This window comes from Rhincodon typus, chromosome 10 (genome assembly GCF_021869965.1).
Source record: "Rhincodon typus isolate 14 chromosome 10, sRhiTyp1.1, whole genome shotgun sequence".
NCBI lineage: Eukaryota > Metazoa > Chordata > Chondrichthyes > Orectolobiformes > Rhincodontidae > Rhincodon > Rhincodon typus.
The window spans coordinates 78678445-78705577 of record NC_063341.1 but is presented as its reverse complement, the minus strand read 5'-3'; the positions used below and the strand labels follow the sequence as shown (position 1 = coordinate 78705577).

Below are 27133 nucleotides of genomic sequence, written 5' to 3'. Positions count from 1 at the left end.
ACTGCATTTACATTGTCTGCCACATCAAAGTGTTAATACTTATTTGAAGGAGGGTCAGACGCTCAGATTTGGACGGGATGTTGAAAGATTGACAGATTGAAATTCTTAACTGCAATAAGGGTGTTTTTTTTTAAACAGTTTTCTTCCTCACTTCCTCTCTTCAGTGTACTATCCTGTGTATTAATTCATTAATTAATTCATTCATTCTTCATATAGGGACCAAATACCAACCAGTATGGGGTGAGAGAGCATCACTGTTAAACTTCTCCTGAACTCCAATCATCTCACCTTGCAATGGGTGTATTAGGACTTTTCATTAACAACAGGTTCCAAAAATAAACAAAGAAATTACACACAAATACTTAAATGAACAACTCATTCGCAAAGAGAAAGCTAAGGGAATGAACTGAAAGAGGTCTTTAAAATACTGAAGAGACAAAATGGAGAGGAAAAACTGGTTAAAAATCCCACCTTTTTAAGAGTTAATATTTTAAATCTGTTAAATTTCAATATCTAAAAACCAAAAGAACTACGGATGCTGTAAATCAGGGACAAGAACAGAAGTTGCTGGAAAAGCTTAGCAGGTCTGGCAGCATTTGTGATGAAAAATCAGAGTTAACGTTTTGGGTCCGGTGACCCTTCAATTCACATGTCCCCAGGTGACCACACAGTAAATCTTAGTAATGCTAATGTTAATACTAATTCATGGGGTTTAATGATGCAAGTCATAAAAAATATTCCCAGTTGTGAGAGAGGCCAAAACTAGGTGCCATTTATATGAGTGAAAGTTTGTGAGGAACATAACCACCACCGTGGTCCGGCTAGGTTAATTGGTGTGTTATTGATGTAAATTCTATGTAATTTGCATAAACCTGAAAGAAGATTATAAGAAACATTGAAATTTTTTTTTAAAAATGTAAATGCATTCTCGCTCTGTTGAATACGGAAAAATTGAAGACGAGTAACAAATAAGCATTCTTTTCTCCCGCACTAGGTTCCTTTGTTCCAGCTGAGTATGCTTCATTTCGAATAGCTGATCAGATCTTTACCAGGATAGGTGTAGATGATGACATTGAAACAAACTCATCAACCTTTATGAAGGAGATGAAAGAGGTGTAAATATATTTTTTAATATCCCTTTGAATCTTTTTGAATATGTCATGTTTATGATAATTTATGCTTAATGGAGAAAGTATTAGAATCATCTAGAAATGTTGGTAGGGTATTATTAGTTTCCATCATAATCTAGAGTGATATTGCAGTGCAGTACTGAGAAAATGCTGCAGTCAGAGGATATCCTTTGGGTGACCTGTTATGCTGACTATGCTGATGATTAGAAGATTCAATAAGTATCTGTTCCTTTTCAGCCAGGTAACAGCCACCAGGCATAATTCACTGATAAATCTCTTGAGTGGCATTACGGCCAACATAAAAGATCCTGTGATCGTATTTTGATATGTTCTCCCTATTGTACTGGTCAATATTTATCCCTCACCCAACTTCACTAAAACAGATTATCTGGTCTTTACCAGGTTGCTGCTTGAGGGAGTTTGCTGGGCGCAAGTTGATGACCATGCAGCCTAAGACATTGACTACACTTCAAAACTATTTCACCGGCTAAAATAGTGTTTTGAAATTTTGAGGTCCTGAATAATGCCAGAGAAATGTAATTTGTTTTTTTTCTTATTGCAACAAAACAATACTATTCCAGAGTTTTGAAGTAATCTCATTATTTCCAGCATTATTATGTTTAGGGATAGTCAGCATGACTTTGTGCATGGGAAATTGTATCTCACAAACTTAATTTGAGTTTTTTGAGGATGTGACCAAGATGATAGATGAGGGCAGGGCTGTAAATGCCATCTACTTGGAATTTAGCAAGGCCTTTGACAAGGTTCTGCATAGCAGACTAGTTAGTAAAGTTAGATCACATGGAATCCAGAGAGAGCTAGCCAATTGGATACAAAATTGGACCAGCTCACCTACTCCCAACAGATCCAAACTAAGGTGCAGTTAGATACAATATGTAGGTTTTGAAGGTTATGCTGATGATTATAAGATTCAGTATGCATCTCTTCTTTTTCTTACAGGTAACATACATCATGCATAATGCCACTGATAAATCTCTCATTATAATTGATGAATTGGGTAGAGGAACCAGTACGGAAGAAGGCATTGGGATCTGTCATGCAGTCTGTGAATTTCTGCTCAGTTTCAAGGTAAAGAGTTTGGTCATGTAGGTGTGAACAAGTGGGATTTATAAGAATGGAACCAAAATTGAGTCATTATACATATTACAAAAGAGTGAGAAGACGGTCTTCTCTTCTCCATAATAAAGAAGACTGAGGGATAGCCTGACAGAGGTCCAATATTATAAAGGTGTTTTCATAGGACAGAACTTTATGGTCCCCGTACCAGTGGGTGGTCTTCTAAAATTCCATGTATTGATTTCCTACAACCCACCCGTCCACAGTTTTACAGATAGAACATAGAACAGTACAGCACAGTACAGGCCCTTCGGCCCACGATGTTGTGCCGACCTATTATCCTACTAAGATCAATCAACCCTGCATACATTTTACTATTCTCCACGTGCCTATCCAAGAGTCGCTTAAAAGTCCCTGAAGTATCTGACTCCAAAACCACTGCCGGCAGCACATTCCACATGTCCACCATGTACTCTTAGATAACCCTTTTCACCATCCACTATACCAATTGTAGTATCATAGTGATAGAAGCGTGTACAATTACAACATTTAAAAGACACTTGGACAGGTTCATGGATAGGAAGGGTTGAGAGGGATTTGTCCAAATGCGTGCAAATGTGACTAATTCAGTTTAGGAAATCTGGTTATCATGGGCAAGTGGGCCGTAGGTAGATTTTTGCTAGATAATAGAATTAAAAGTTTCTGATGGTAGGTGGGAATGTGGAATTCAAAACATAACAGATAAACTGTGATCTTATTGAATAGTGGAGCATGTGAAGAATAATGTGGACCAGCTGCTTTTGTCGCAGCTGAAGGGCTCAAATGGCCCATTACTGGTTCAGTTTTCATCGCATGTAAAGTTTTGCCCAAAGGATAGATGTACAGAAAATGTTTCCACTTGAGAGGCAGTGCAGAATTAGGCCCAATAAGTACAGAACAGTCACTAATAAACCCAGCAGGGAATTGAGGAAAAACCATTGATACTCAAAGAATGGCTAGAAGTAAAACTCAATACTTCAATGAATAGTTGGCATAATAGTATAGGTAGCTTTAAGGGAGGCTAGGTAAACAACTGAAGGAGACATGAATAGAAGGGTATGCTGAAGTGAAATAAGGCTTATATGGAATATAAGCATTGCATGGACTAGTTCAGCCATATGACCTGTAACTGAGCTGTAAATATTGTGTAATCAACATTAGCCGAAATCGCAGTGAGGGGATATAGTAATAAAGGACATTATAAAGTACTTATATTTTATAAGTACTTTTATAGTACTTTAGACATTGTAAATATGAATGCCAATTTGTACAGAGAGTGATCCCATAAATAGCAATATAATAATGAACCAGATAACCTATTTAACTGATCTTGGTTGAGCTTGAATATTAGCCAGGCCAACCAGGGGTTGAACTCCCCTGCTGTTCTTTGAAATTATGTCATGGGACTGTTAACATTCATCTGAAGACACCAGATGAAACCTCAGATTACTTTGTGCATATAAAATGATTGTACCTCTGCCAGTGCAGCACTCCTTCAACACTGGACCGATAATGTCACTCTAAATTATATATTCAGATCAGAAAGCTGCGACAATGTTTTGAATCAGAGGCTGTAGTACTCTACTCACTGAGCTGTGGCTGCCTCATGGCAATATTGCATAGCAGGAAATGCATTTACCCCCAACAGGCAGCTTTTTTGAAGTGCTTTCCTTGGGTGTTTGTCATTATTTAGTTTTCTTTTATCATCGGATGTGGGCATTGCCGGCATAACCAGCATTTGTTGCTTATTTGTAATTGCCCTGAATCAAGTTGTTTCCTTGGCCATTTCAGAAAAGAGATGGGGAACTGGGGGGACTTTGAACCCATATTCCCAGAGCATTAGCCTGAGTTTCTGGATTACTATTCCAGTAACATTACCACAATGTCTCACCTCATTTGAAACACGTTATTTGCTTTCTTTCCACTTAGGCATTCACATTATTTGCCACTCACTTCCTGGAAGTCTGCCAGCTTGATGCTTTATATCCCAATGTAGAAAACAATCACTTCGAAGTTCAACATAATCGAAGCAGCACTGGAAACTGTAGTAAAATTGTCTACACGTACATCCTCTCCAAAGGTTATACTGAGGAGAAAAACTATGGTAAGCTATACTGCTGGACATGGGAACTTTGGAACAGAAGTAGGCCATCTGGCCCCTTAAGCCCACTCTGCACTTCAATGAGATTTGAAAGCAAACTCTATTTGCTCCATATCCCTGACTGCCTTTAACCAATAAAAATCCACAAATCTCAATTTTGAAAGTTTAATTTGACTCAGCGAAATCTTCTATCAGTTTCCCATGTGATACATCAGCTGCTCCACCTTCATTCAAGTATATGGTCACCTCCTTGAAACATTCTACTAGATTTGCGAGACACGACCTCCCTCTGACAAAGCCATGCTGACGATCCTTAATCAAACCTTTCCTTTTAGAGTCATAGCACAATACAGTATGGAAACAGGCCCTTTGGCCCAAACTAGTCCATGCTGACCATGGTGCTCACTCAGCTAGTTCCAATTACCCATTTGGTCTATATCCCTCTAAAGCCTTCCCATCCATGTACTGATCCTAATGTTTTTTAGATGTTGCTATTACACCTGCCTCAACCCCTTTCTCGGGCAGCTCATTCATATACGCAACACTCTCTGTGTGAATAAGTTGCCCCTCAGGTCCTTCTTAAATCTTTCCCCTCTTGCCTTAAACCTATGCCCTCTAGTTTTCAATTCCCCATCCCTGTGAACATGTCTATATGCATTCATCCTATCTGTGCCCCTCATGATTTTATACACCTCAATTCTCCAACATTCCAAGGAATAAAGTTCTATCCTGGCCAACCTCTCTCTTTATAACTCAGTCCTACTAGACCTGGCCACATTCTCGTAAGTCTTCTTTGCACACTTTCCAGTTTAACTATGTATTTCCTATAACAGGGTGACCAAAACTGTACACAATATTCCAACTGCGGCCTCACCAATGACTTATACAACTGTAACATAACGTCCCAACTCCTATACAATGCCTCGACCGATGAAGGCCAACATGCTAAATGCCTTCTTCACCACCCTGTCCACCTGTGACGCCGCTTTCAACAAACTATGTACTTGTACTCCTAGGTCCTTCTGTTCCACAACATTCCTCAGGACCTTACCATTTACTGTGTAAGTCCTACCTTAGTTTGACTTTCCAAAGCATAACAACTCACACTTAACTGCATTGAATTGCATTTGCCAGTGCTCAGCCAACTTCCCCATCTGATCAAGATCCCTCTGTAATTTTTCATAACCTTCTTCACTATCAACAATACCTCCTAATATTGTATCATCCACAAACTTACTAATCATGCCTTGTACATTCACATCCAGATCATTTATGTAAATAACAAATAACAAAGCTCCCAGCACCGACCCCTGTGGCACACCACTAGTCACAGGCCTCCGTTCCAAGAAACAACCTTCAACCATTACCCTCTGCTTCCTGCCATCAAGCCAATTTTGAATCCAATTAGCTAGCTCTCCCTGGATCCCATGCGACCTAATGTTCATGACTAGCCTGCCATGCGGGAGCTTGTCAAAGGCCTTACTAAAGTTCATATAGACAACACCCACTGCCCTACCCTCATCCACCTTCTTGGTTACCTCTTCAAAAAACTCGAAAAGATTTGTCAGACATGACTTCCCATGCAATAATCCATGCCGACTATCCCTGCTCAGATCTTGACTATCCAAATGTTGGTTGATCCTGTCCCATAGTATCTTCTCCAATAACTTGCCTGCTACTGATGTCAGGCTCACTGGCCTGTCATTCCCTGGCTTGTCTTTGCTACCTTTTTTAAACAATGGAACAACATTTGTCATCCTTCAGTCTTCAGTAACTTCACCAATGGCTAAAGATGAAGCAAAATCTCTGCAAGGGTTTCTTCAATTTCTTTCCTAGCTTCCCCACAACTTCCAAGGATGGACTTGATCAGGCCCTGGGATTTATCCAGCTTAATGCACTTTAAGGCTGCAAATATCTCCTCTCTGGCCATAAGGCACATTGGAAGGATTTACGGCTGACTGTCAATCTCTTTGGCCATGTTGTGGACCTTCTATGGCCAACAAGTCTTGGTGTGGGACTTGAATCCAGAGCTTTTGGCTCATAGGTCAGGACACTACCACTGTATTCTCACCCTCCGATTACGTCTATGAAATTCTTTATAGTCTAACAAATCTTGAGATTACCCTTAATCTATACTCAACAGAATACAGGTTAGTCTATCTTAATGTGTATGCAGCCTGTAATTTGCATTTATTAATGGATGGATGATCAAAGGCTTGTGTCTGTGTGATTTCCTGTTTTGCATGATTGCCTGATTTGTGTTTCACATGGACAAGACTGAATGTTGGGAACATGAAACAGGAAAACACACTCTCTCGACATAAAACCTTGTTTCTCACCTGGTCAGTTGAGAATAAGTAATAATTGATGATCTTACTAGCAATGCACACTTTAGAAAATGAAGAACAGCACCAAAGAAAATGGCCCAAGGACTTCAGAATTCATATTTAGAACATATATGGTTGGAGGTGAGAAACAGAGAGGGAGCAGTGATCTTGTTAGGTTTATTATTGATTATAGATCTCTAATTAGTAAGGAGGAAACAGAAGACAGCATTTGTAGGCCAATTATGGAAACCTACAGGACAAGTAGGGTTGTGATAGTTGCTGATATAAATTACCCTAAGGTAGGTTAGGAAAAAGGTAGAGTGTGGGACATGGAAGGTGAGAAATTCCTGCAACGTGTGCAAGAAAACTTTCTGAATCAGTACATTTCCAGTCCTACCGGTTAAGGGGCTGTGCTGGATCTTGTCCAAGAAAATGAGACAGGCCAAGTGGAGAACATCAGAATGAGGGAGCATTTGGGAAATAGCAATAGTTATAAAATTTAGTTTCAATATTAAATTGGAAAAGAATAAAAATCAGTCAATGACAAAGATCCCAGACTGGAAAATGGCAGATTTTGGGGGTCTAAAAGTTGAATTGGAGCAGGTTGATTGGAAACGCATTTTGATGAATGAAAAATGGGAGAATTCCAAAAGGGAATCAAATAGAGTGCAAGCTAGGTACATATCCATAAGAAATAAATACAGGGTATCCAAACTAGAGTACGCAAGATGACTAAGGATATTGATGAGAAAATAAGGAAGGAAGAGGAGGAATATGATGTATATCAGAATAATAATTGCAGTAGAAATCAGGAAAAGTATCTCAAATGCAGGAGAGAGGCTAAAGCTGGAATAAGGAAGACTAAGAGGAAGCGTGAGGAAAGGATGGCAAAACAAGTAGTAAAATGTTCTTGAAACATATTAACAGTAAAAGATTTGTGAAGGATAGAGTGGGGCCCATTAGGAACAAGCAGGGTAAGCTTCTTACTGAAGCAAAGGATATGGCAGAGGTACTGAATGAATATTTTGCATCTGTCTTTACCAAGTTAGAAGATGGTAAAAATGGCCTAGTTAAAAACATGGGTGTTGAGCAACTGAACGTTATAGTGATAGATAAAGAAGACGTGCTAAAAAGGCTGGCAGCACTGCAGGTAGAGGAGAAACCATGCCCAGGTGGGATGCATCCAGGTTGATGAGAGAGTTAAAGGAGCAATTGCAGAGCCATTGACAGAAATTTTCCAGGCCTCTCTGAACTCAAAATTAGTTCCGAGAGACTGAAGGATTACAAATGTGACACCATTGTTTAAGAAAGGGTTAAAGGATAACCCAGGAAACTACAGACTTGTCAGCTTGACATCAATGGTGGAGAAACTGATGGAGGCCATAATACGGGACAAGGTAAATACACAATTAGAGAAAAATAAGTTAACATTAGACAGTCAACATAGCTTTGTCAAAGGCAGGACAAATTTAAATGAGTTCTTTGATGATGTCACACAAGCAGTGGATGGGTGTAATGCTGTAAAGGTTGCACATTTGGACTTTCGGAAAACATTTGATACGGTACCACATGGCAGGCTGGTTAGCAGATTAGAAATGTTTGGGTTGATGGGTCCTTGGCGACATGGACTAGAGTTGGCTAAGAGATAGGAAACAGAGAATAAGTATTGATGGGCATTTCTCAGATTGGAGATGGGTTGAAAGTGATGTTCCCCAGAATCAGTGTTGGGACCCTTGTTTTTTCTGATTTATATAAATGATTTGGAGATGGGTGTTGAGGGCAAAATCTCTAAATTGTCAGATGATACTAAGCCAGGGAGAATAGTGAATTGTGAGGATGATGCTGATTGACTTCAGAGGGACATCGACAAGTTGGCCAAATGGGCAGACACCCGGCAGATGAATTTCAATGCAGAGAAATGCGAGGTAATGCATTTTGGTAGAAGAAACACAGAGAAATACAGGCTCAATGGTACAAGCTTGAGGGGAGTACAGAAGCAGAGGTACCTTGGGCTTCATGTGCACAATTGAAGGTGGCCACGCAAGTGGAACCAGTTGTTAAGAAGACTTACAGGATTGTTGGGTTTATAAATAGAGGCATAGAGTATCAAAGTAAGGAAGTGATGCTACACCTCTTCAAATCATTGGTCAGACCACGTTTGGTGTATTGTGTATAATTCTGGGCATCTTATTTAAGGAAGGATGTTAAAGACCGGGACAGAATTCAAAAGAGATTTACTGGAAGATTTACTAGATTTACCAGGAATGAGGGATTTTAGATACAAAGAAAGATTAGAGAGATTTACCTTATTGAGGGGTTCAAAATTATGAACGATGTTGACAGGGTAAAGAAGGTTATTCGGCTTCCACTAGTTGGCATATCAATAACTAGGACAATTTCAAGATTGTAAGCAAGAGAGTTAGGAGTGAAATGAGGAGAAACATCTTTACTCAGAGAGTTGTTAGGATTTGGAATGCTCTGCCTGGGAGAGTGGTGGAGCTGATGCCAAAGGAGGTTAAAAAAGCGAGCTGGAGATACATTTGAAAGTGATGACATTTAGAGGACTATGGAGATAGGGCTGGAGAGTGGGACTAGCTGGGCAGCTCTTTCTGGAGCCAGTACAGACACAGTGGTTCAAATGGTCTACTGCATTGTAAAATTCTATGATTCTATCCATGCTAACAAGTTTCGAGCTGTGCAAATCTAGACTCCATCCAGCACCTTAATCATCCAAACCCTTCAGTTTAAGTGGACTGTGGCTGCAGGGCACACTGCTGTAATTTGGTCTGAGTTCTTTGACAGGACTTCCGAAATCAAGAACCTTTGCTACTTGAAAGAACAAGGACAGCAGATACATGCATATGCTGTCCACTTGAAATCACATAGCAGTCTGCCTTTACCATATATTGATGGTTCCTTCACTATTCCTATTCAGAATCCTGCAACTTTCTCCCTGATATCACCATGGGAGCACCTTCACCACGTGATCTGCAGTGGTTAAGAAGGTGGCTCACAAGCACTTTTCTAGGGAAATTAGGAATGGACAATGAATTGACGTTACCCCTGACAGCTACACCCTGAGAATTAAATATTTAAAACATATTCGCTTACTTGAACATGCAGAGAAAGGTTAATCAAAACCAAGGTGAAAAGTAACACAATGGAAAAGATGACAAAGACATTTCTGAAATTAAATTCACAGCCAGAGTTAGCTTAGTTATAACACTTGTTTATTCAAACTTCTTTGTTTTCAAATACTGCTTGTACTTTTTAGTTCATTCCATAGAAATATGGAATCCCAACAGTGCAGATAGAATCCATTTGGCCCATTGAGTCTGCACTGACCCTCCGAATAGCATCCCACCCAGACCAACCCACGCCCAGCACCCACCATGGCTATCCTCATAATGCCGCTTTTACAATGGCTAATCCACCTATCCTGCATATCTTTGGACTCTGGGCAGAAACAAGAGTACCCAGTGAAAACTCACGCAGGCATGGAGAGGATGTGCAAACTCCACACAGACAGTCACCCAGTGCTGAAATTGAACCTGGGTACCTGGCACTGTAACACAACAGTGCTAGTCAATGTGTCCTTGAACTATTGGTCCCACATTGTACTACTTTGAATGCAATGATCAGTCATATAATTCTCTTCCTTAATATCTTTTTTGTCCTTTTTTTGCATGAGGTTTGAAGGCCGCTGAGGTTTCATCTCTTCCCCCATCAATAGTACTCGATGCTAAAGAAATTGCTTCTCACATTACCAAACAAATATGGGTAAGCATGATTTAAACCAAGGTTACCAAAGTAGTATTGTATAATGGATAGCCCATCAGATGAGAAAATTATACTTTACCTTTGTACTTAAAAAGCATTTGCATCACAATAAATATTGTAGAAATATATATGTGCAGAAAACACACTTTAATGCTGTTGAGGTTTGCCAACATTTTAAGTGAGTCTTTTCATTACCTGATCTCCCACCTCCAACCATCCTGATCTCTGGTAATCTCATCATAGGTCATCTAAGCTCATATCAGTTTGAACCCCTCCATTAGCCTCACATTGGTCTCCCAACAATGCCATTCAACTAACACTCTGCCTTCATGCTCCTGGCATTGGTCTCCCATCGGCTCCACCCTTGTGTCATCCTGCTCCATCAGCTTCCCAATACCGGTCTCCTGGTAGGCCTGTGCTTGTGACTTCTTGCCTTCCAGTACCAAAGTGCAAAGCGAATGATCACTCTATTGAGTGATTAGATGATACTTGATACTTAATTTTATCATGTTTACCATTTTTACAAATAACAAGCTGCTCAGAAAATCAATTACTTTCATCTGGATGTTGCTTGCGATTGGAGATTAACTTAATATAATGGCACTCTCCACCAGTCGTGGTGAGCAAATTTCTTCCCTTCGGCCCCATTTCTCTGCCACAGTATTTGAAGAAAATAAGATTTTAATTTATGTAACACGTTACAAAACTTCAGGTCATCCCAAAGAATTTTAGAGCCTGTTATTTCTGAAGTGTAGTAACAGTTGTAATGTAGGAAATCCAGTAGCCAGTTTGTGTACAGTAAGATCCCACAACAGCAATGTGAAAATGACCACATTACTTCTTTGATGTTGGTTGGGAGACAATATTGGGCTGGGGAGAACTCCTCTGCTCTTCATGTAGTGTCTTGGGTTCTTTTATTTCTACCTAAGACAGCATTTCATCTGAAATACATTCCACTCTATCAGTGCAATACTGCATCACCTCAGTACAATACTGCGAATGTCAGTTTAGATTATGAGCTTGTGTCTTGATTGGGAGTTAATTCCACGACCATCTCACTCAGATGAGATTGCTGCCCATTGAACCATGACTGATCTTATAAATGTGACAACCTGTGATAGTAGTCTGATTTTTGACTTTGTGTTTTTTGCTAACTTGCAGCGTAAACAGAGAAACACTGTTGAATCACTGCAGCAGAGAGCGATGCATCACCTAGCCACCAGACTAGTGCAGACAGCAAGAAACTCATGCTTGGATCCAGATCGGTTGAGAATGTACCTAATGGGCCTCCGGAAAAGGTACGAAGCAGACTGCCTCGCAGCTCAACAGTCTCCACAAGCAGATACATCCCTCTGAGAACAAGTTAGTTCTGATCAAGAATGGAACCATTCAATAACGAACGCTCCAAAATGTTGTGGTTATTTGAAAAAAAATGTTGGCCCAGATTTACTGCCAAAATAAAGGTGCAATTAATGTGTGATGCACCCTGGATTTCTGGCAAGGAAGAGAGAACTAGGAATCACCACAAATCACTGGCTGATTTCCAGTGCTCTGCTATCAGTCTTATATGTACAGCGGTTCACCCATAACCTCCGTGAGTTTTATGAAGTTGTTACGTTTGTACATCAATTACCCATTTACCTCACTGAAGAGAGTCATGGCAGCTGATTAAGTACCTTTTTTTTGATGAGATTTACCTTTTAGTTATGCTACCTAACTTCTAAGGCTCAGAAGTGAAACAGTTTAAAGTGTGGTGTTTCATTCCTACAGATTGTAAATTGTTGTTGGCATTTTAAAAAAAATATTTGTCCTTTCTGCCTTCTCTCTTTTAGTCTATTGTTATTTCTTCTGTCTTTATTTCTCTTTCTGTCTCAGATTTTAGTCTCAATACCTTATTGATTCTGGTCTTTCCACTTTCAATTAATTAATCTTCAATTTCATTGACTCAGGAAACAGATGCGTCCCACTGCCCCCACACTATGCTGTCACCAGCTTGCACATGCAGCAATTGTGGTGTGAATTGTATCAAGCTGAAGGGTGAAGGGAAATGCCCAAATTGACTGGCATATACCACCGGATACTCCACTCCAGAGAATTCTAGGTGTAATGTTTTAGGTCAGGTTTGACATAGTACAAATTTAAAATTTGTAAATGATTCTCTTCTTTTGAATTCTGTCATTTCAGTTTCTGTGCAAAGTGTGAAAGCCTTTCCAAAGCATTGGTAAGGAAAAAATAAAACAACTGCAAAAATTGCTGGAAATTGAGTTTATTGCATGTTGTGCAGCGATAGAACGCGATGTAAATGCTGTAATAACGAATTGGTTCTTTTTTCTCTCCTGAAGGGTCAGGATTTTTTTCTTCTCTCTGTTGTCCTGGTCCCCAATCTGTTAAAACAGGCTGGCGGCCAAGAGAGTGGGTAGGTGGGGAGGAGGCAGATTTCTTCATCTTTATCTTTCCAAATTCAAGTAATTCTGAAGCAATTTGGGTAGCGGCAACAAAGAAATTCCTTTAGGCAGCCCACTATTGGCTAGCAGGGAGCTTCTAATAGACATTCTGCAAAGGTGAAGGAGCTCACAAGGCTCTTGATATCTTGTCACAGGAATGTAATCCAACCAGTTAGAAACGAGAGGTTGCCGTCTAAAACTAATATACGCCTGAAAACAGAAGAAGGGGAATGCATTATATTTGGTATCTGCCTTTAATATCCTGATCCTTCTGTACATCTTTTCCTGCCATAAAGCTGTGTCTCCACTTTCTTTTTGAAGGAGTCTAATAATGGGTTGATTTTAAAATTCATAGCTTGTTTTCAAATCCCTCCGTAGCCTGGGCCCTTGCCTATCTCTAGAATCTCCTCCAGCTCTCTGAGATCTGTACTTTCCCAGTTCTAGCATCTTGAGGATTACTAAGTTTAAACATTGGTGGGTGTAACTTCGGCTACCCAGGCCCTAGATTTTGAAACTTGCCCTCTAAACCTCTTTGCCCCTCTCTCCTTCTTCAACATGTCCCTTAAACCTAACTCTTTGGCTAAGCTTTTGGCAATCAGCCCTAATATCTTCTTGTGTTGCCTGTATAGTGTACTCTTGTGTAGTGCATTGGGACTTTTTATCTGTGTTGGGGAAGTATTCTGCAGACACTGGTTATTCTCTGGCATATTGGAGAAAACTTTAAGCTTCGAACCTTGCCACTGTTGTCAGTCAGTTCACTCATGAAGAGCAGCAAACCAGCAAGGCCCCAAGCCAGTCCATGCCTGATACCCACATTATTCTCTGTATTCTGTGCTTGCTCCTCTCCACATTTTCCCCTACTTAAGAGCCCTGTTGTTTTGTGTAACCGTACCATAAGGATTGAAACAATTTAAGAAAGTGACTTATCACCATCTTCTCAAAAGGAATTAGGAATGGACAATAAATTCTGTCCTTGCCAGCAATATGTATATCCTGTGAACAAATAGAGTCTCAGGAAGTCTGGCAGCATCTTGGATAGAGAAACAGAGTCAATGTTTGGAGACTGATATGACTTTTTCCTTAACAGTCCAAGGGCCATACCAGACTTGACGCATTAACTGTTTTTCCCGCTCTCCAGAGATGCCACCAGATTTGCTTAGTTTCTCCAATGTTCTCAGTTTTAGCACCCGGAGAAAACCTGCACAGACATGGGGAAGAATATGCAAACTCCACACAGACGGTCACCTGAGGGTGGAATTGAACATGGGTCCCTGGTGCTGTGAGGCAGCAATGCTAACCACTAAGCTACCGTGCCTCCCCTGTTTCTCTCTTCCTACCTAAATGATGACATCAGGATGTTTCTCTGGCGTGTGGATCAATAAACCAAAGGTCAGTTATTTTTAAAAAATGTTCAAAAAAAAAACTGGGGAAGTACAAAAGAATCTTAACAAGGAATTGTTAAGAGCTAGATACAATATCTGAAAGGGTGATGAAATGAAATTGTATAGTTTCCAGAAAGTATTTGGATATGTGCTTAAAGAAGGCTAATAAGCAAGGTTGATGGGGGAGAAAACTGGACTGAGGGACCACACAGGATAGAACCAGAACAGACATAATAGTATTAACACTCTTCCTTGGAGTTGTATGATTCTATGGTCTCTAAATATGTCAGTGGGTCACAAATTCAGTCATCAATTTTTGTAGCTTGGGGAATGCTGCCCTGATGGTCCTCTCTCTTTCTCTCCATTCATACCAGAAAGATATGGGCTAATCAAGGCTACATTGGGAACTTTAGTCAAAAGAAGGGCCAGTGGCAGGGTTCCCTCAATAGAGAAAGACAGGGTGAGGTGGGGCATCCTACTGGAACCTGTTCACCCTTAGTTCTACACAATTACACCATCATAGCTGCAATCCCCACCTACCTCTTTTAAGAATATTTCCAGCATACCACAGGCAGTGGAATTCCCTCTCCATATGGGAACTAAGCATTTTCCAGGTATTTGTTCATATCAGAAGGGAGAACAAAAAAGCAGAGTATTATTTCAATGGAGAAAAAGAACTGAAGAAAGCTGCAACACAAATGGACTTGAGGGTATAATGTGCATGAAACACAAAAAAAAAGTGCAGCAGGGAATCAGGAAGGTGAATGAAATGTTGGCCCTTATTTCAAGGGGGTCAGAGTATAAGTGTAGGGAAGTCTTACTGCAACTGTACAAGGTGCTGGTGAGATCATATCTGGAGTATGTGAGCAGTTTTAGTCCCCTTATTTAAGGAAAGATACTATTTAATTGGAGGCAATTCACAGAAGGTTCACGAGGATGGGCCCCATATCTCAGGAAAGATGTACTGGCCCTGGAGCAGGTTCAGAGGAGGTTCACAAGAATGGTCCCAGGAATGAAAAGCTTAATAAATGAGGAATGTCTGAGGACTCTGGGTCTATACTCAATGGAGTTTAGAAGGATGAGCGGGGATGGTGGGGGGTGGGTCTAATTGAAACTTGCAGAATACTGAATGGCCTGGACAGAGTGGATGTTGGGAAGATGCTTCCATTGGTAGGAGAGACTAAGACCCGAGGGCACAGCCTTTGAGTAAAGGGAAGACCTTTTAGAACAGAGATGAGGAGAAACTTCTTCAGCCAGAGAGTGGTGAATCTGTGGAATTCACTGCCACAGAAGGCTGTGGAGGCCAGGTCATTGAGTATACTTAAGATGGAGATAGATAGGTTATTGATTGTCAAGGGGATCAAGGGTTACGGGGAGAAAGCGGGAGAATGGGGTTGAGAAACTTATCAGCATGATTGAATGGCAGAGCAAACTCGATGGGCTGAATAGCCTAATTTCTGTTCCAATGTCTTATGGTCTTATGATGATCCCTGGTATGGAGGGCTTGTCTTATGAGCAAAGGCTGAACAGGTTGGGACTCCACTCAATGGAGTTTTGAAACATATCAGATTCTTAAGGGACTCGACAGGGAAAATGCCGATAGGACGTTTCCCCTCATGGGAGAATTCAGGACCCAAGAGAATAGTCTCAGAATTAAGGGGTGCAAATTTAAGACAGATGAGTAGGCATTCCTTCTCTTTGAGATTGTGAATCTTTGGAACTCCTTGCCACAGAGAGCTGTGGGGGTATGGTCCTTGTGTATATTTAAGGACAGATTCTTGATCAGTTGGGGAATCCAGGGTTACAGGGGAAAGGAAGGAAAGAGAACGTCAGGAGTGTCAGGTCAGCCATGATTCTATCGAATGGCAAAGCAGGCATGATTGGCCAGATGACCTATTCCTGTTCCTATTTCTTATGGTCTTTGTAGGTACATAGCTAAAGAACCATCAAGCTTAAAACAACAGCTTGCATTTTTATAGTGTCTCTACATCATATCATGCCCCAAAATGTTTAACCAGAGTGTTTTGCAGAATTTGACACTGAGCCATGTAAATTGATATAAATACGTCATGTGGCCAGAAGTTTGGTCAAAAGGATTGTCTATAATGAGAGTCTTAAAGCAGAAGAGAGAGAGGTTTATGGAGTAAACTTCAAAGCGTAGGATCCAGGCATCAGAAGGCAAGGCTGTGAATTGAGGAATGTTAGAAGTCAGCAATGTACAAGAATTGGAGAAGCACAGAGAACCTGGTGATTATAGAATTGGAGGAGCTTTCAGAGGCAGGGAGGGATGCAGGGAGGCCTTTGGTCTATGAGAAAACAAACACGTAACTCAAAAGGAGTCTTGCACAGCCGCCAGCAGAACGTACCTTAATTTGTGCGACATTAATGCGATACACCACTCTAACGCATAAACCGAGACACAGTTTTGCCTCCTCTATTATTTTTGTTGACTCAAGGTCATGCACCCTTGCTACTGATGTTGGATAGAAGAGGATGATGAGGATTGTGGACGTGGGACTTTCCTCCCTCTCTAGTATCCCATACTGGAGTAAAATCTTCAGAATGTCTGACTGCCTGTTTTGAGCTACAAAGTGTAAGGGGGTCACACCGCTCAGTGGGCTTGGATTGTACACTGGTGTGAAAGTTCTGAAATGCAAACAGGAAATTCAGAAACCCACTTAGTAATAACACGTTAGAAGTGGCTTCTACTATAGTTTAATATTTGCTTCATTTTTAAAAAAGAATTGTGCATGTTATCCAAATGCCAATGAGAAACTGATGCATAGATTAACAGTGTTGCTGGCTAACGATCCTGGAACTCCCTCTCTAATGGCATTGTGGGTCTACCTATACCAAATTGTCAACAGTGGTTCGAGAAGGCAGTCACCACCATTTTGTCAAAGACAGTTAGGAATGGGCAATAAATGCTGGCCCAGTCAGCAATGCCCACATCGCCATGAATGAAATAAAAAAAAACTTACTTTTATATTTTTGAATGTTGTAATGATTCTTTCATTTAACGTTGTGTTCATTTACTGTTATTTTGAAATCAAAGTAAAAAGGGGAATTACCTTAGAATAGGTTCAGTATACAAATTATACAAAATTATACAAAAGTTTGGGCCAAAAGATAGAGGAGGAATAGAGAATCAGAGAGGGAAGGAATTAAGGTTGAAGTTTGAATGAATACCATGATGACAGTTAAAGCATTTGCTTTTAAAATCAGATCATTTATTTTAATTGTGAAAACATGCTTAAAAAAAAGAACATTGTTGGCATAGGTTTCTCATGAAAGTTCTATTCATGGCTTTTTTGCACAGGGAACTAACTACAGATGAGGAAACAAGTGTGTATGAGGCAGAACTCTGCTCCATTGTCACTGTGATTGGCTAAAGCAAGCTACTTCTTGTGACATTTCATACTTGTCAGGTGGAGGCAAATTAGGAGTCATAACAAAAAACAATTAGTAATACATCCGATGAGAACAAAGAACAATACAGCACAGGAACAGGCCCTTTGGGCTCCAAGCCTGCGCTGACACATTTTGCCCTTCCATACTAAAACTGTCATCAGTTACAGGATCCTTATCCCTCTATTCCCTTCCTATTCATGTATTCGTCTGGGTGCTTCTTGAATGCTGTTATTGTGTCTGCTTCCACCACCTCCTCTGGCAGTGCATTCCAGGCACTCACCACCCTTTGTGTGAAAAACCTGCCTCGCACATCTCTTTGAAACTTTCCCCTGCCCCTTGAATCAATGTCCCCTAGTAATTGACCCGTCCACCTGGGAAAAAGTCTCGTACTTTCCACTCTATCCATGCCATTCACAATCTCATAAACATCTTTCAGGTCGCCCCTCAACCTCCTGTGTTCCAGCGAAAACAAACCCAGTCTATCCAACCTTTCTTCATAGCTAAAATCCCCCATATCAGGAAACATCCTGGTAAACCTTTTCTGTAGCATCCACATCCTCTGGTAATGTGGTAACCAGAACTGTATGCAATATTCCAAGTATTGCCTAACTAAAGTTCTACAAAGCTGCAGCATAACTTATCCATCCTTATAGTCAATGCGCCTTCCAATGAAGGCAAGCATAGCACAGGCCTTTTTTACTACCTTATCTATCTGTGCTACTACCTTCAGTGATTGTGGACCTGCACTCCCAGATCCCTCTGCATATCAATACTCCTAAGGGTACTGCCATTCACTGTATAATTGCCTCCTGTACTTGACCTTCCAAAATGCATTACCTCACATTTGTCCGTATTAAACATAATCTGGCATTTTTCTGCCCATGCCTCCAACTGATCTATATTCTGCTTTATCCTCTAATAATCCTCCTCACTATCTGCAACTCCACCAATTTTTGTATTGTCTGCAAACGTATTAATTAGACTAGCAATATTTTCCTCCAAATCATTTATGTAGACCATAAACAGCAAACGTCACAGCAGTGATCCCTGTAAAACACCACTAGTCACAACCCTCAATTCCAAAAAGCATCCTTTGATTGCTACTGTTTGTCTCCTATGACTAAGCCAGTTCTGTACCCATTTTGCTAACTTACCCCTTATACCATGTGACTTCAGTCTGCCATGAGGGACCTTGTCAAAGGCTTTACTGAAGTCCATGTAGACAACATCAACTGCTTTCAGCACCTCCTCAAAAAATTTGATCAAGATAGGGAGGGATGACCTCTCCCTCATAAAACCATGCTGTCTATTGGTAATAAGCCCATTAGCTTCTAAATGCATACAGATCTTGTCCTTGAGACTCTTTTCCAATAATTTTGCTACCACCAATATGAGGCTCACAGGCCTGTAATTTTCACGATTATCCCCCTTACCCTTTTTAAACAATGGGACTACATTGGCTATTCTCCAGTCCTCTGGGACCTCATCTGTGGCTGAAGAGGATACAAAGATGTCTGTTAATGCCCCAGCAATTTGTTCTGTTGCCTCCCTCAATATTCTGGGATAGATCCCATCAGGACCCAGGGATTTATCTACCTTAATACAACTTAAGATGCAGAACACCTCTTTTTTTAATAGCAACTTGACTTAGAGATTCGACACTCCCTTCCCTGACATCATCCTCCACCAATTTCTTCTCTTTGGTGAATTCCAACACAGTGTTCATTAAGAACCTCACCTACTTCTTCTGGCTCCACACATAGATTCCCTCCTTTGTCCTTGAGTGGGCCAACCCTTTCCTTGGCAACTCTCTTGCTTTTTATATATGTATAAAAAGCCTTGGGATTCTCCTTTTAGCCCTTCCAATTCCTTATTTAAGTTATTTCCTTATTTACTTCAAGGGCTTTGTCAGTTCCCATCCTCTTAGACATATGCTTCCCTAGAAAAAAGAGGAGAAATGCCTTTCCTCAAAAAACGATGAGGATATGGAACTGACCATCACAAAGAGTGGTTAAGAGGATAATATGAATGTATTAAGGGGTTTTGATAAAATAAATAGAGAAATGGTTTCAGTGGGGTCAAGAATTGGTAGCCACAGGGCATAGACAAGGTCATTGGCAGAGGAACTGGAGGCAACACAGGGAAACCTTTTATGATACATTGGACTATTACAGTCTGGAATGCACCACTTGAAAGGTCGAGAGAATTAGATTAAAAACTTCCAAAAGAAAATTTTGGAGGATGATAGAGAAAGGGCAGGGGGAGAATTAATGATAACTCTTTCAAAGAGCTAGCATAGCCCAATGGGCTGAATGGCCTACTCTTTGTCATTTTGTGATTTCACTTCTAGTTTAAAACAATGCTGGGCAGAGAAGGGAGGAAGATTTCTTGGGTAGAGTGTATGACTTCTTTCCTGAACTTTCAGTGTGTCAGTTGTCAGCAGGAATGCTCAATCTCGGCCTGCACACACATGTTCACACAGCCCTCCGTTGGGCAGAAGTATTCCAGTTGGAGCCAGGCTGGCTGAAACTGAAAATAACTGCTGTGTTCTCAGATGCAGAATAAGTACCTGTTTGATTCTCCCATTGTGAGGTTTAATTGTGTTTGAAACAATCATAAACTTACAGCTTTTTGTGTAAGACTCAATTGATCAACAAAATAATAGCAATGTGCATTTATGTAATGTCTTTAACATAGGAAAACAAAGTATCTCACATGAACGCAATAATTAACACAATAAAATATAATTAATACACCCAACCTCAAAAGCATGGCCAGATGAGGACTGTTGCATGAAATTGGCATCTGTGGCTGAGTCAGAAGGTTGATTTCAAGCCCCATAACAGCATCTTGAACATGAAAATCTTTACTGATAAATCAGTTCGGTTACTTCGAGAGTACTTCACTGTGTGAGGGTGGTGGTGGTGAAGGGTGGGGTGTATAGGTGTGGTGGTTGGGTTGGTTGCGCAAATCTACAGGATAAGATATTAGACAACTGCCCTGTATGTCATGTCATGTGGATGTAAAAGAGCAAAAGAGGTCACCCCAGTGGCTTGACCAATAATTATCTGTCACTGAAATCAGATAATCTGGTCGTTATCACATTGTTGATGTTGGCATCTTGCTGTGTGCAAATTGACTGCTGCACTTTCTACTTTACAATAGTGACTATACTTCAAAAAAGCATTTCATTGAAAATCACTTTTTAAAAATTCATTCAGGGGTGTGGGCATTGCTGGCTAGTTTCTGCTTTATTGTTCCCACCCAGCAATAATATTTTTCAACATGAAACTATTGTCAATTGTCAGAAAGTTCCATCTGGTTCCCCCATGTCATTTAGGGAAGGAAACTACTGGCCTGACTGATATGTGACTCCAGACCCACAGCAATGTGGTTGACTCCTAACTGCCCTCTGGGCAATTAGGGATGGGCAATAAATGCTGCACCCTTAATTCCAGATTTTTATTGAATTCAAATTCCATCATCTGCCATGGCAGGATTTGAACCCAGGTACCCAGAACATTAGTCTCTAGATTAATAGTCTAGGGATAATATCACTCGGCCCAGATACTGTGGAAGTTACAGTATAAATGCAAGTTTTTCTTCTTTTAAAAGAGGATAACGAATGGTCTACATTCAAAAGCACAATCAGAAGTGGATGATTGGATGGAATTACATAAGGACTGTCAGTAATCACCAGTAAATTACCTCCAGATCAATCCCAGCTGGTTGCCCCTGTCTCCCAGATAGCTGACAGTTTTCTCCAGTAGTTTTTGCACCAACAGGGAGCTGACCTTACGGGCAAACAGCCAGTACAGGATGGTGTTGATGCAGATCTCTGTGAACTCCAAGTAGAAACTGAGGGTCCTCTTGTCCCGGGGCCGGTGGACAAAAGTGATGTAATCAGAGAGGAGGGAATCAAAACCCGGTGCGTCGACGTGGCGGAGGATGTGCGATAGGGTATGGTAAATGAGTGGCTCCCAATTGCGGTATACTGGACCCAGTAACCTCTTCACAGCCACTTTCTCCAGCAGCTCCCCAAAAACAGTCTGCCGCACTTCTAGCTCTTTACAGCACCTTTCAGCGTCGTCAGACATACCCCTCCAGGACACACACCGAAACCAGGGTCTTAGCACCGAGTCCCCTCTCACTGTAGGTTACCAGGTCCCCCTCGTTTATAAAAGCCTCAAACCAACTGTGACATCTTCTTTTATTACATAAACTGGATTTTGACATAGTTGACAAGGTGACATCACAAAAACCCTAGAAGGGCTTCAAAATTCATGAAGGGATTTGATAGGCTAGATGCAAAGAAAATGTTTCCACTCATAGAACCAAAACTAGATAGCCTTAACTTAAAGACTGCCACTAATAAATCCAATAGTGAATTTAAGGGAGGTTTCTTACCCAGAGAATAGAACACAGAATATAGAACAGTACAGCACAGTACAGGCCCTTTGGCCCATGATGTTGTGCCAAACTTTTACCCTAAACCTAAGGTCTATCTAACCTCCACCCCTACCTTATACTGTCATCCATATGCCTATCTAATAGCCACTTAAATGCCCCTAATGAGGCCAACTCCACTACCCTCTCCGGCAATGCATTCCACACCCCGATCACTCTCTGAGTAAAGAACCTACCTCTGATGTCTCCTCTATATCTACCTCCACTCACTTTAAAACTATGTCCCCTCATAATAGCTACCTCCACCCTAAGACGTTCCAAGGCTCATCACTCCCTTCACCAGGAAGAATGCTCCACCTAGATTTGAACTCAGATCACAGGATTCAGAGACCAGCGTACTCACCATTGCAGCATGGTAGCCAGAGCCAAAATAGTGAGAAGATGGAACTCATTCCCATCTGAGGTGAATATTATTAAGGGGAAGGCAGAAAGTACATGAATGAACAAAATAGGGAAATGATATCGGGGTTCAGTGAAGAGTAAGAGAAGCCTTGATTGGAATATATATTCCAGCATGGGTCAATGGACTAAGAAGGCTTTATCTGTGCTGTGAATTCTTTGTATTTTCATCTTATTCATGGTGTGTGTAAATCACTAGTTACTTTCAATTCGGCTATTTATTAAGAAATCTCAAAGACAATCAATTACTGAAGCAATGATTTAAACTTTAGTACAGGTAACAACCAAAATAAGACCTCTCAAGTATGCAAGTTAAGCCTCACAACCCAACCTGGTTATTATCCAAAAAATGGTGAAATTTAGCTACAAATCCAATCTTTGTCTGTCTTCGGATGTGTGCAGGGTTTGATCCTTGTGCAGTGTTGTTCTTTGAAGATCTGCTAAGGGAGAGTTCTGGAGTTGAATTCTTAAACAACTTTCTCTCTTTCAAGTTTTTGGTGTGACATTATTCATGATCCTTAAGATTCTTTCATCCCCAATGCTGATTACACTTCTGGAGACCTCAAGTCTGTAGCTTGTCTTCTTATCAGAATTAACTCCCTGGTCCTTGTTACATTTGGAGTTAACTGTTTAAAACAACCTGTCTTACAAATTTCCCATTTACTTCAGGACATTTCTTCTGCATGCAGTCTTAATTGCTCATTTGTCATGAGGAAGCAGGTTATCAAGCAGTGTTACCTCCTCTCTCCCAAGAAACAGCTTGTTTATGTTACTTTGACACCTTCTTTCCAGGGATGGTTAATTAGCATGGTGTTTTTAATTCCTTTAGAACAATTCCTCCTTGTCCCTTTCATCTTGGGAATCAATTTATTCCAGAAAGAGTTATTGCTGATACTTTCAGTCTCTGAAGTAATCAAAGTTCTGAAGTTTACACTATCACAATGGTGTATGGCCAGTTTCTTGGATTTGGTTTCTAATACCACCTATAGTTTCAGCTTGTTGCCCCTCACTTCTTTAGAACAACAATTCTCAAAAACAATGATCCCAACCCCCTTTACTTGGCCATTTATCCCATACTGAAAAGGGAAGTTATATCATAAGATCATAACACCATGAGCTCTTATGCATTAACTTTTCATGTGGCACCTTTTCAAATGCCTTTAGGAAATCTTCAGATAGATGACATATTTTAGTTGCCCTGCTCATTACATCTTCAAAGAACTGTAATACATTTGTTGAAAACTATGTCCCTTTACTAAAACCATGTTGATTATATCTGATTGTATTATGAGTTTCCACATGTCCTGCTCCTGCCTCCTCAGTAATAGATTCCAGCAAATTCCCTTTGACAGATAATAGACCAAATACCCTATAGTTTCCTGCTTTCTGTCTTCCTTCTTCTATGAATAGAGGTGCCACATTTGTAGTTTTCCAATCTACTGGAACCTTTCCAAAATCCAAGGAATTTTGGAGGTTTACAACCCAGTGCACCCACTCTCTCTCCAGTCACTTTCATTATAACACTAAGATGCAGTCCATCAGGTTGAAAGTACTTTTTTTAAATTCATTTGTGGGATGTGAATATTGTTGGCCGGCCATCAGGAATTGCCCGTACCTAGCTGCCCTTGAGAAGGTGGTGGTGAGCTGCTTTTTTGAATTGCTGCAGTCCACTTGCTGTGGGTTGACCGACAATGCCTTTAGTCCCATGAGTTTTCCTTGTGCTTTTTTTTCTCATGATCCTGCTTGTTTTAAGTTGCTCCTTTTTGCTTCTTGATTTCTTGTTATTCTTGGGATGCGTTTTTTTTGTCTTTTACTGTGAAGACAGATACAAAACACTTGTTCAAAGTCTCTGACATTTCCTTGTTTCCCACTATTAATTCCCAAGTCTCATCCTCTAAGGCACCAACTCCAACAGCTACTCCTTTTGTAATTATACACACGTAGAAGCTTTCACTGCCCATTTTTATATTTCTTGCTAGCTTTCTGAAGGAGTTGCATCAGTTTCAGTTAGTGAAGAGTTAAATTTTCAGTTGTATTATATATATATATATATATATATATAAATAAAATAGGAATCACAGATGAAGGAAGGTAGGGTAGAGGTCCAAGAGATGCACTATCAGCAAAATACAGACAGCCTTGGGTGAAATGTAGATTTAAATTCAAATGCCTTTAAAACTGTGGAGACACAACAGATGTGAGACATTGCTGTTTATTTTTATAAAGATTGAGGGTTTTTGTAATCTAAAAAGTGAGTTTTACACTTCATGGTGATAAGGTTGGCTCTCCATAAGTACATATGAAATAAACCATTGTTATACTGCTTTCCTAAAATCCTCTATCAATTTGAAAATTGACTCATATTTTCTCTCAGTTTATAATTTCTCCCTTTTTTAAAGTCACCATTTTTCTAGTTTGTAAAATACTCCCAATACTTCTGAGTTACCACTAATCTTTGCACACTATGAATCTTTCTTTTCAATTTGATACAATCTTTAACTTCCTTAATTAGCCACTGATGTTTCATTCTCAGCATCTTTGCCACTGAAATATATATTTGTTGAGAGTTATTCTTCATTTTCTTCAAGTCTGCCACTGTTTCTCTACCATTTTACCTTTTCACCAGTTTTCCTATTCCAGTTTAATCAATTTTGTCTTCACACCATTGTAATTGCCTTTACTTAAGTTCACAACACAAGTTTCAGACCCAATTTCCGAACTTCAGAATGAATGTTAAATTCTATCACATTATGCACGCTGTTCCCATGTGGATTCTTTATTATGGAGGATTCTTTATTATGATGTCATTAATCTTACCTCATTCCATATCACCAGATTTAAAATAGCCTGTTCATTAGTTGTTTCCAGAACATATTGTGACAAGAAACTGTACTGAATATGTTCTATGAACTCATCCTCTCGGGAATCTGTCCAATTGATATGAAGTTAAACTTGCCCACGATTACTCAAGCATCTTTATCCTAAGCCATTATTTCTTGATGAATAGACTTCTTCAGTGTAGCTACTATAAGGGGGCTATAAATGACTCTGACCAGTGAATAAAGAACAGTACACCACAAGAACAGGCCCCTCAGCCAACCAAGCCTGCGCTGATTACTGATGCATTTATAAACTAAACTTTGATATTTCTTGTTTCCACCCAAACTGATTCAATCTTTTGATCTTTCAAACTAAGATCATTTTCATTTCTGTACTGATCCTTTTATTAAAGCAGCCATTTCATGTCCTTTTCTTCTTGTCTTCCCAAATGACAAATACTCTTAAATATTCAGGTTCATAGTTCTTTTACAACCGTGTCTCCATAATGGCTATCACATTATTCTCATTTATTTCTATTTGTGCTATCAATTTATCTACCTTCTTAGAAAAGCTGTATAGGTTCAAATAAAGAGCCTTCCTTCTTTCATTTTCGACTTTTTACCCTCCCTGAACTCATTTTCTGGCCCACTCCTATGTCTGCGTAGAGTCATAGAGTGACAGAGATCTACACCACAGAAAAAAGGCCCTTTGGCCCATCATATCAGTGCCAGTCAAAATAACCACTGAATTATTCAAATCCCATTTTCCAGCACTTGGTGTATAGCCCTGTACGCCTTGGCATTGCAAATGCAAATCTAATTCCCTAACTGATATGAGGGTTTATAGCTCTACCACCCGTACAGGCAATAAGTTCCTGATTCCCACCACTCTCTGGGTGAAAACATATTTCCTCACGTCACCTTAGGAGGCAATGGCCCAGTGGTATTATAGTTGGACTGTTGATCCAGAGACCCAGGTAATGCTCTGGGGATCCGGGCTTCAAATCCCGCCATGGCAGATGGTAGAATTTGAGTTCAATAAAAATCTGGAATTAAGAGTCCAACGATTACCATTATTGATTGTCGGAAAAATCCATCTGGTTCACTAATGCCTTTCAGGGATGAAACTACCATTCTTTCCTGGTCTGGCCTACATGTGACTCCAGACCCACAGCAACGTGGTTGACTCTTAACTGCCCTCTGGGCAATAAATGCTAGCCTAGCCAGCGATGCCCTCATCCCATGAATGAATAATAAAACAGGTCTCCTCTAAATCTCCAACTCCTCACCTTAATACTATGCACCTGATAATTGATCTCTCCATCAAGGGGAAAGTTTCTTCAAATATAATCATACCGTGCCCTTAGGTCCATTGAGTCTCCACTGACATGTGAGAAACACCTGATCTTCTACCTAATCCCATTTACCAGTACTTGGTCCATAGCCTTGAATATTATGATATGCCAAGTGCTCAACCGGGTACATTTTAAAAGGATGTGAGGCAACTTACCTCTATCACCCTCCCATTCCATTTTATCACTGCCCTCTGGGTCAAAAGGTTTTTCTTCACATCCCCCTAAACCTCCAGCCTCTTTGCTTGTACACCTCAATCAGACCCCACAGTCTTCTCTGCCCAAATGAGAACAACCCAAGCCTATACAAGCTTCCTCATAACTTAAATGCTGTATCCCAGGCAGCATTCTGGCGAATCTCCTCTGTACCCCCTCCACTACAATCCCATCCTTCCTGTAATGTGG

At 40.4% G+C, this 27133-nt stretch overlaps 2 protein-coding genes across 2 annotated transcripts in view; one reads left to right on the top strand and one right to left on the bottom strand.

The window, feature by feature from the left end:
• Window positions 1-12297, top strand: part of msh4 (mutS homolog 4) — a 101918-nt gene extending 89621 nt beyond the window's left edge. The window contains exons 15-19 of the mRNA XM_048601569.1: window positions 995-1113; window positions 2091-2219; window positions 4176-4350; window positions 10366-10454; window positions 11616-12297. Coding sequence (XP_048457526.1) covers window positions 995-1113; window positions 2091-2219; window positions 4176-4350; window positions 10366-10454; window positions 11616-11810 — 707 coding nt within the window. The 3' untranslated portion in view covers window positions 11811-12297. The remainder of the gene's footprint in view (window positions 1-994; window positions 1114-2090; window positions 2220-4175; window positions 4351-10365; window positions 10455-11615) is intronic.
• A 604-nt stretch (window positions 12298-12901) lies between these two features.
• On the bottom strand, window positions 12902-21788 carry LOC109937348 (ankyrin repeat and SOCS box protein 17). Its single transcript, XM_048601568.1, has 3 exons — window positions 21400-21788; window positions 16647-16926; window positions 12902-13108 (listed from the first exon to the last, which is right to left on the bottom strand). Exons 1-3 carry the CDS (start codon window positions 21786-21788, stop codon window positions 12902-12904), a joined length of 876 nt encoding a protein of 291 aa, XP_048457525.1.
• Window positions 21789-27133: the final 5345 nt, after the last annotated feature.